This window comes from Micromys minutus, assembly GCF_963924665.1.
Source record: "Micromys minutus genome assembly, chromosome: 10".
NCBI classification, from domain to species: Eukaryota; Metazoa; Chordata; class Mammalia; order Rodentia; family Muridae; genus Micromys; species Micromys minutus.
In genome coordinates, this window is record NC_137979.1 from 19,997,550 (window position 1) to 20,007,911 (window position 10,362).

Consider the following 10,362-nt stretch of genomic DNA (forward strand, 5'->3'; position numbering starts at 1 on the left):
TAGCAGATCTGATAAGTTCCAGGCCTGTGAGAGACCCTGTCTCGAGAAATGAAGACAGGTATCTTCCGTGGAATGACGCCTGAAGTTGTCCTCTGACCTGCACATGTACACGAATGCACATAAACATGCATGTATGCTGAAAATGGTGAAGGACGCTGTCCCACCTCAGCCATGAGAGAGAAAGGAAAGCTCAAAGTGATGGCTTGCATGTCAGACAGAACAAAACCAAACTCACGGGAGGCTCTTCTTGCCTTTCGCCTGGCGTTTTAATGAAAACATTACTAAAGGGAATTAACACAAACACGCATGAGGTAAAGTGTCCTCAGAAAGAATGAGACCAGGGTGGCAGATGCTGTTCTGCCCACCAGTGTCTGGCTGTCTGGCCCACTGAGCTGTGAGGTTTGTTGGTGGAAAGCTGTGGTGTCCACACCATGAGCAGGCGAGTAACACAGACTGCGTCAGAGTAGGCTGCATTTTCCAGCTGTCAATTGATCCAAAAAAGCAAAAAGCAAACACATTCACCTTTGCCCACGGCCGGCCGTCTTCTTTCTTGGCTTATTTACCTAGTAATGGGATTCAAGGGGGCATTTACATGAACTTTTGAAAACAAATATCCCGGTTCTGTCTTTTGTGCTGCTCAATCCCCACCTTTGGCTCTGGAGTCCGCTGCAAAAACTAAAATATTTCAAAAATCTGTGTTTGATCTGCAAGAACCAACTGGTTAATGCTTAAGCAAATGTCGCCTTTGACAGCCCGACTGCAGGGAAACTCACCCACTCTGGCATGAGTCACGCGTGGCTCATCCTCACAGGTGGTTGGCTATGTGGGGCTGGCCTACTGTCCCTGACTCATCACAGTGTGGCACACAAGGCAAGCAATGAGAATGTGTGTTTTGGTTCAAAACAAGTGGCAGGGAGTCAGGATGGCTTGTCCCGCAGCTCCCAGATGCCTCCCGACTCCACACCTCTCCCCGCCTGCAGCTGTAGTGTGAACATGGCTACCCTTCCTTAGAAAAGCTGGCCTCCAAGCCCACCCCCCATCCAGTGACCACTAAGGGCAGGCAGTCACCTGTTCTCTGCTGTGGTGGGGGTTTTGGCAGCACAAGCGGTCACTCGGTGGTTTCCAGTGTTCCACTTGGGGAAAAAAAAAAAAGCATGAGCCATTGATCCAGATGAACAACCTTCAGAAAACACACTCCTGTTCCGAGGCCACAGTGTTAATTAATGTCCCTTCCTGATCTGAAACGGAGTTTGCTTTCTTACATCTTCTTAAGTTGCCGTATGCTAGACTTGTCAATATCCCAAGTGTTGGGTACTCATTTGGTAAACTGACCAAAGGAAACCATCATTTTCCCCAGCCTTGTAACCTAACGCCTGGCACCTCCTGCCTGCCCCTGAAAGGGACTCTTGAGTCTTGGGAGCAAACATCTGTCTGGCCAGGTGCCGGCAGTGCCATGGCAGGAGCTGAGTGAAACGCAGGGGAAGTGACCCAAAGCCAAGCCTCACAGGTGTTCTGAGCTAGGCCAGGCGTTGTTTAGAAGTTGGCAAGCTCCCAGGAGTTCAACTGTCAGTTTCATTCTGAAATGTCAAACATTTCCTTAGCTGGGGATACACGGTGAGACTCCCTGAGGCTGGAGCCCTATTAGGAGGAAAAAGAAAACACCCCAGTTTCTGTCTTTGAGAGCTGACTCAGTATGCGTGGCTCAGGTTGTTCCAGGGGCCATCTGCAATCTTAGATCCCGGGAGCTCTGGTCTGTCTCTGTCAAGCCCGCTGTAGTTATGTGACAGTGCCTCTTCTGTCAGTGACTCATACTGTAAGCTTTCGGGTGACATACACCAGGGACCCATGTCTGGCCACTGGGTCAAGTGAAGGTGCAGTGGGATCAGGCTGGCTAAGAACCAGTCCTTATTAAAGCCCAGTTCATGACAGTGAGTGTTCCTGGCTGCTTTTACTCTGTGTGTGTGTGTGTGTGTGTGTGTGTGTGTGTGCACACGCACGCGCACAAGCACATGTGCGTGTTTGTGCATATTGTATTTCCACCATAAAATGTAGAGGGAGGGTGCAAAGAAAAGATGAAGAAAAGGAGTTATATCCTAGTTTTTCAGCCCGGAGAGTCTGGCTCTCTCTACCTGGTGAGTCCTGTGTTCTTTTGGGTGTCAGGAGCCCTGGTGGAGCCCATGGTTTAGGAAGAGATTAAAATTACAGATGAGAGCAGACACATCTGGATTCCCACTCAGCCTCCCAGAACCTCTGCCTCCTTGTATACAGAACATAGAGTAGCCAATTATAGAGCAGTGAGCCAGATAATTTGTCCTGAGCCCAGATCCTTGTGACTAGCTCTGACCTTCAACTGGGCTGAGCTTTAGTGTCTTTGAAAGGGTCCATACTTCCAGGACATCTCCAGAAAGGTGCTGGAGTTGTCATTGCAGATCAAACACGGTTGCTGTGATCAGGCCCCTAAGTCTTGGCCCAAAGGATCCCAAAGCCACAGCTGGCCTTTGCTTATCACTTTCTTCTCACCTAGAAATGACTTCCTCCATGTACCAAGCACTGTGTTTACCTAACACTGTTGAAAATGACCTCTCCACGGACTTGTGTTTGCCTGAAAGCATTTAAAATATAAAAGTCTTATTTGTCTTTGCTGTTGAAGTTCTCTTTTTGTCTTTGGATAAATCAACTCACTGTCAAGAGGGAAGTATTCTTCCTTCGAATGAATGTGTGCATGCATATGTGTGTGTGAGTGAGTGTGTGTGTGTGAGTGTGTGTGTGCCATCATGCTGTTACTGAGGTGCCTTATGTCTGACTCAGTTCCTGTGGTAGACATATTAGCACCTTTAAAGGCAACACTATATTGATAATCATTCTTATAGGCCCCACACCATTAGCTGAAACTTTTTATCCTCTTCAAACCTCTAGAACCTAAGACACTGGCTCTATGTTCCTGTGATATTTGTTGGTTGGTTTGGACCACTTTTGAATTTTCTATTTGATACGTTTCCCCAGTTTCTTCCTCCCTATTCATTATTCTTCCTGTATCTTCCCGTTTCTTCTTGCCCTTCCAGCTGTTCAGTGTGCTTCTTCATCTGTTCCATGTGTTTGGTGTCTCTGTACCAGCTCGGCATTAGGTCCTGTGATGGATTAATGACTGGGAAGGCACAGTTTCTTCTTGTGGACACTGACCTTGCAGGGGAGGAGACACATGAGAGTTAGCACCTCAAAAGCGATGTTGCTAAGTCCTACCTGGAAATGTGGAGCTGTAGAAAGCACCAGTGACTGCAAGTCACCAAGGAGTTCTCCAGGAAGTGACTCCAGAGAGAACCACAAGGCAGAAAGTTCAGCATGTACAAAAGCAGAGGTGCGCCATGTTGGAGATGTGAAGGAAGCCAGATGGCTAGAGCTCAGAGGGGCTTTAGGACAGTGAGTAAGATTGTGCATGGCCTTGTAGGCTACAGTAAAGTCTGGACCTCAGTTGGAGTCATTGCAGACCTTTGTGCAAAGAGGCCACCTGATCAAATTCACAATCCAGAAAGCCAGCTCCACCAGCTTTGTGGGGAACAGGTCAAGTCAGGTGCAAGGCAGATTTAGGCTGGTGTTGCAGTGTCTGAAACAACGGGGGCTCAAGGCCTCTTCCCATAGTGCATTATAAACTAAAATCTGTGAGTGCTTTTGCCTTGAGAATCAGTTCTTCTGTATCTCCCTCCACTGCCTGTTCCACAATTTTCATCACCACTGTAACTTGAAAATTCAAAACCTGTGGCATCTCTTCCACTGGCCACCCCAGCCTCTGGAGCCTTCTAAGCTGTAGTGACCATGCTCCTCTCTGGCTTGTCTTAGTTCCCAAACAACTAGTCCCTCTTCCCAGGCCAATTCCAGGCCTTGGAGTTGCAGGAATCTGCCCCATTATGGCCCCCTCAGCCAGGCCACTAGGCCGGACCTGTTGTGCTTTCCTTCTGATATAAGCCTCTCACCCCAGCCAGGAGCAGCTTTCCAATCAGAAGCTTCAGAAGAACTTCACAGTGGGACTCCTGCCCTGCCTACAGGGAGGGAGCAGTCAAGCAAGCCGGAGCGCTTCCCAAGACAGAAATGAATGAAAAGATAACCATCTCTGAGTCTCCAAGATATGCTGTTAACCCACGTGCACACACCTTCTCACTGCAATGTCTAAGTAGTAGCTGAAGGAAAATACGTACTAGGACCCACCCTGCCATGCTGTGCACAGCCGAGTTTACAAGGAAGAAAGGGAGGAACTCTCTAGATAAAAGAAAGGGAGACTGAAAGCCAGAATCCAGTAACACAACGGGGATTCCCTTCTGCAAGAGAATAGATAAGATATAGTGTAGGCTTTGGAGACCTGAGGACAGGATGTAATGGCTCCTTCTCTTACTTTTGGGGTGACTAAAAATGTCAGAGTGGCCTGAGGGTATGGCTTAGTTGGTACAGTGGTTGCTGAGTAAGACCCTGGATTAATTGGGCATGGTGGCTTACACCTTTAATCCCAATACTCAGGAGGCAGAGGCAGGTAGAACTCTGTGGGTTCAAGGCTGGCCTGGTCTACAAAGTAAGTCCAGGGCTCTGTTACAGAGGGAAATACTGTCTTGAAGAACAAAACAAAACAAAAAAAGGTCTCTAGCACCACACAAACCAGATGTGGTGACACACATCTAGAATGCCAACACTTGGAAATTGGAGGCATAAAGATCAGACGTTCAAAGCTATTTTTGGCTACAAAGTGAGTTCAAGATCAGCCTGGGGCACTCAAGATCCTGTCTCAAAAAATAAACTATTCATTGCACAAAAATAGACCGCAGCCAGAAATTACCTGTTAACAATAGGCATTTTGCTTTACCAGTGTTCCGGCAGTTTTAAATCATGTGACAAGGATGACCACCATCTACAGCTTCCATGCTTGACACTTAGGAAGCATTAGAAAGCTGGAGCAAGGAACTTGGTGTGCACAGGAGAGCCAAATGCTGAGGCCTGGCTCTGGCCCTCCCAGGATTCTGTCTTGCAGCCCAGGAGTGGTTGGCACAGCTCTCAAGGTGGCAGTGGCTGTTTATAGGCTCCCTGGAGTCTCGTCTACAGTGCCCACCACCCTCTCCAGGTGCTTCTAGAGTGTGATGCTTTTTCCTGGTGCTGGCTCATTAAAAGAGGCGTGTTCTGCTTCTCTTTTGCAGGGATGATAATGGTGATTTTATTGCTGCTCGTGGCTATTGTGGTCGTTGCAGTGTGGCCAACCAACTGATAGAAATAAAGGGACCACCCGCCGTGACACCTGCTAATGATGAATGAAGGCCCAGCACCCTTTTGGTACACAACACCTGCTCTCAATAAATTCCCCCACAGCCCTGGGCTCTTGGTGTACATTGCTTGTGTAGAGAACAGAGCTGAGCAGCTCTGGAGACCATTCTAGAGCACTGGCCCAGTTGTGTCCCTTGTCTTCTGTCAGTGATTGTTGGTAGCCAGAAGTCGCCCAGCTGGCCACTGCCCATGGTTGCCAAGTGGATTCCAGTCACCCTCTGTGTGCTGGGCATCCTGAGGGCTATCACGTTAAAATGGAGTGTGTGACGTTGGTGGCTGGTTGTGCCAGGGAAGTCACATGCCCTTGTGCAAATAAATGGATGGTCATGTGTCTGGGTGTTCAGATATCAGGACCTAAGTAAGGCAAGAACCACACAGAAGGCGTAGCCACGTGAACAGCCACTCTGGCAGCTGTGTGTAATTGCCCACAAAGCTAGCCCCTAGCAGTGCTGGCTAGCTCTGCTCTCAAGAGTTTCTGGACCATCTTCATATCTGGATACACACCCTTTTCCATTTTGCAGACATCATAAACTCATCCTTCAAGATTGACACCCTCCTAAAATAAAATCTGGATGTGGAGGCGTGCACGCCTTTAACCCAAGCACTCAGGAGTCAGAGGCAAGTGAATCTCTGAGTTTGAAGCCAATCTGGGCTTCACACAGGGAGACTATGTCTCAAAAAACAACAAAAGACAAATCTGACACCTTAAGTAGCCCACAACCCTTAGAGCTTGAGGTAGGGAGCAGGCAGATGGAAGCCTGGTTATAAAGCCAGAGAGTGCTGCCTCCTTCCAGCCTCTCCACATGAAGCCATGCGTCCAGAGTGAGGGAATGCACATATGTATTTCAGAGAGAACCGACCCAGCATGGGACTGACTGTAAAAGATGCCGGGGAGCACAGGTGAGAGCTGGGGCCCGGGCAGCATGCCCTCTCTCCTCTCTGTACAGAAAGCAGGATGGGCAGCTAGCCTTGCTTTCTCGTGGCAGAAAGAGGAAGAGTTAAAGCTAATGGCGGAACTCTTGCCATAGCATTGGTTTCAGTGAGGAGGAGACAGGCCTGTGCTAGATCCTGTGACTTTCCTCAAGACAACATAACCCAAAGCCTTCGCTGGACAGAGTCAGGCACCAGGAAGAAAGCCCCAGTGTCACCTGGACTGGTGCCCTTTCCAGGGACCCTGAGACCAAGGATTCCAGGTGCTCTGGGAGGCCTGGGGCGAATCTGACTCACAGGGGATCTCAGGCAGGACAGCACCGGGGTCTCTGTGGCAGAGGGATGCTCTCAGGCCAGCAGTGAAATGTTCATGCCAGGGTCACATCACCTCAGCTCACAGCCCACCGGACAACAGGAACAGAAGACAAGAAAGTAAGAAACAGGCTGCAGACAGCCAGCCCCAAGGGTTGCCACACCACTTTCCAAGGGGACCACAGACATGTCCCCTTTCTGTGCCAGTGGTCTCATATAGAAAGAGGAGACAGTCCCTTACTGCCCCACCTTATAGGGCTGCTGGGAGAACTGGATGGGGGACTGAAGCACAGCATGCCACTTGGCTCAGTGGAAAAGGCCTCTTCCTATAACACTAGTCTAAGCCTGGATGTCCATCGGGCTCAGGACACTGTACACTCTCCACTGCACGTGAAGAGTAAGCCAGGCGGGGGCAGAGTTTGCTGCTGATGTGGCCAGTGACGCCCAAGTTCCTGAAGATACAAAGGCCCTAGGAGCTGACTTAGCAGGATGTCAGGGGTCATGGTTTGCCAGAAGGTGGCAACTGGCAGAGAGGGTGTGAAGTAGGCTGTGAGGAACAGACTGGAAGTGAAGAAGAGTAGGCTTGTGTCAGGGGTGTGTGATTGGGAAGGCAGGAGCCTTGCTGGACTGCAGGCTAAGGTTTTAAGAGGCAGTGTGCCCTGAGACACATTTGTCAGGGAAGGATGGTTGCTAATGGATCATCCAATGTAAGACCAAGAATCTGCAAAGTTCTATCACCCAGTCTTGTGGGAAACCCCAAATCTGTACAAACAGTGTCTCCAGGGAGCCCCCCACTTTGGGTCTCAGAAGAGGCAGCATTGATAGTCTGTTTAACTTTCTCACCTCCTCTTGACTTGCTCAGCACGAAGCCCCGGCAACTCGTGGGACACTTTGAACCAGAGCCACGAAGGCCTGGCTCAGTTGCACTGAAAGCCCCTTTCAGGAAGACACTGGCCCATGTCTGCAACACAGTAGCTTCTGTTCTTCTGGCTGAATGGGCTGTAGGCCCAGTCAAGGCATTGTGTGACCCTGGACAAGTTGCTTCACTTCTGTACACCCATGGGCAGGGGACAGTAGGGGAAAAGCTGCTTGGGAGGTTCTGGTGTGAGGACCTGAGGTCCCAGCCATGGGCACTGCAAGCAAGGAGGCTCATCCCCAGTCAGTCTTCCTCAAAGATGGCTTTCTCACTCCATCAACAACAGCCAGGCATACTCAGCTGAGCGGGGTGTACCAGAGAGCCTGCTGCCTCACATCCCGGATGACCACACCAGGAGGGTGGCGTTTGCCAGTGGGGTTTGCGAGGCCTCTTTCCCCAGCTTCAGTATGTCAGGTCTGTAGACCAGTGGCCCTCAGTGAGCACTCTGGAACTGGCCGACTGAGTCTTTCATCACTCACAGAACTCAGAGTGGCAAGGCAGCCAGAGCACCCCTCTCTTCAAGGACTTCATCAATGAAAGCAAACCTTATTAAAATAACAGCATATGAATTGTTTAACTTAACTGATTATTAATTATATGCATCTTAAATCTGGATACCATATAAAGAAATCCAGATACCTGGATACAGCCGATACGTTTGTTTCATTTAAGTGTAATGTTTAATAACCATACTGAACCTTAGCTGTCAGCCCCAAGACAACCTCCTCAGCGGATCTGCAATGCCTGGGCCGAGACACAGTATCTACCAGGCTTTCACTGACCTGACACGGAAACTCCTGCACCCTTTTAACATGGTGGCTGCTGCCAGCCAGCCTGCTGGGGTTGTACACCAGCTGCTGGAGTCTGGATCCTTGGGACTTTCCTACCACAGGGCTGCCATAGAATTGCCAACCGACCCTCAGTTTCAAGAGCTGTTCATCCTGAGTAGTCAGAATTGCCAGCAGCCAGCCAAACAGCTGTTCCTTCAGGTAATGACAGCAGCTTTTGCATGGGTCCTGCTGAAGTTAATTGGATATCCTCTCTCCTCTTAAAATATAAGATCAAACTAGCCATCCTCTTACTGTACCATAGGATTTCACAAGCTTCCTTCCAACTATGTGCCAACAACTAAAGACCCCAGTCTCCTTCCAGAATGCCTTGCTGTCCCACTATGCCTCCAGGTTGATAAAGCAATGAGTTAAGCCATTCAGTATTTCTCACGGACTGCCATTCTTTTACTCCAGCTTTTCTGGGACGAGTTATTATGTCTTTATTTAGTCTGAGACCACAGGATGTGTCTGGGTGGGCATCCCCATTCAAGGCACTGTCCCTGAGATGCAGAGATGGGATTGAGTGTGCCTCCTCCGTGCACAAAGCCCTCCCTGGTAGGCTTCTCTGGTCTTTGCACTGAGCCAGCCCCCAGGTCCTGATAAGATCTACTCAGCTTCCTTGGGGCTTCCTCCCATCTTCTTCCAGCCTTCCCCCCACCTTGGGCCAGGGCTCAGCAGAGGCCCTGCTTGTACTGTTTTTTAAGCACCGGACAGATGTCAACGCTTTGTCTCCCCAGCCAGGTGAAAGGCCTTAAGAGGCAAGTGAGCTGTTCCGTCCATTCTCATGCCTCTGGTCAACAGTGTGTTTCCTGCTAACACAGAGCCCAGCTGTGAGGGGGGTCAGAACATACTCAGACACAGACAGCTTTGTGGAGAGAGAAAAAAAAAAAAAAAAAAGATGCTGTATCATGAAAAGTCCTTGAGAACTGAACTTTTGGCTTAAAATGACCAAAGACGAGAGTCAAACTGCCAAACGGTCACAGAACGCTTAGCCCCAGCTGGCCCTGGGGGCCTGATACTGCAGACAGGTTTGCTCGGTACTCAGTCTGGCCAGCCAACCAGGACCTGCTTTCTGTTCTAAACTACTTACCACTCAGGCATTAGCATTCAGCAAAGACCCATGTCTGAAATGGTCTGAGACACCAGAGTCCATGTGTGCTCTTGCCTGCCCTGACTCGGAACCCTTCTCCTCGGAGCTGGTTCAGTAGAGGTTGACCCAACAATGCCATACCCAAGCTGCCTATCCACTCTACAACAGGGGAAGACTTTCATGCCTTGAAAGCAAGGGCACCCCCAAAATCCACATTGATGAGGGACTGGATCAGCCCCACAAGGTGAGTCTTGTCTTCAAAACCACTGGGTACAGGAAAGAGTCTAGTCCACAGGCCATGGCAACACATCCTCCCAGGGGGCTGGTTTGTTGTTCAGTCAAGAAAATCACAACCATTTGGAAGTTTAAACATAGCCTCTCCAAAACCACTGAGCTCAGCTCCTGGTGGCTGCATGGTTCTGGCACAGGCCCAGTCCCTGCTCTGCCCTAAGCCTCAGCAATAGGCTGCAGGCTGGATGGTGGCAGGGATTTTTCGCATGATCTCTTGAGTTTTATCAACCTTCGTCATCTATACCTCATCTTGAATAGAAGAAGAGGTATTTATACAAGTCCAAAAGGGCTTGCAGGCTCTGAATCTAGAGGTGAAGGTGGGGCAAGGTGAGAGGAACCTCCTTTTCCTTATACCCCTGCCTGGGAACCCCAGGGGATGGAAAGGATCTGCCCCAGCAGTGACTGTGAAATTGCAATGTGAACTGTCTCATCTGAGAGCCCGTTAGAACAGCAGTCAGAGCCAGCAAGCAGGCCCCTAGGACTTTCCAAACAGGGCTACCCTTTTTCTGCCTTTTTTGGGTAGTTAGGGCTCTTTGTTTAAAACACACAAGATTCTGTCTTGCTGGGGTGTCCTAGGGCAAGACGCCATATTTCTTAAGTTGCTGTTAGTCTCCGCCCTTTCTACCTCCCCACATGCTCCCAACAATGCTCTGGCCACCAAGAAAGGCTGGGACACAGAACAGTATACAAGAGTT

General features: G+C 49.6%; 1 protein-coding gene across 3 annotated transcripts in view; it reads left to right on the forward strand.

The window, feature by feature from the left end:
• Positions 1 to 5,350, forward strand: part of STX8 (syntaxin 8) — a 217,647-nt gene extending 212,297 nt beyond the window's left edge. For 2 of the 3 annotated variants that reach the window (XM_080923415.1, XM_080923413.1), the window contains one exon: positions 5,175 to 5,350. Coding sequence is in view for 1 of the 3 variants with exons in the window: in XM_080923413.1 (XP_080779539.1) it covers positions 5,175 to 5,242 (68 nt within the window). In the remaining 2 variants the exon portion in view is untranslated. The remainder of the gene's footprint in view (positions 1 to 5,174) is intronic. The other variant, XR_013975177.1, reaches the window with a different exon arrangement.
• The last annotated feature ends 5,012 nt before the right edge of the window (positions 5,351 to 10,362 follow it).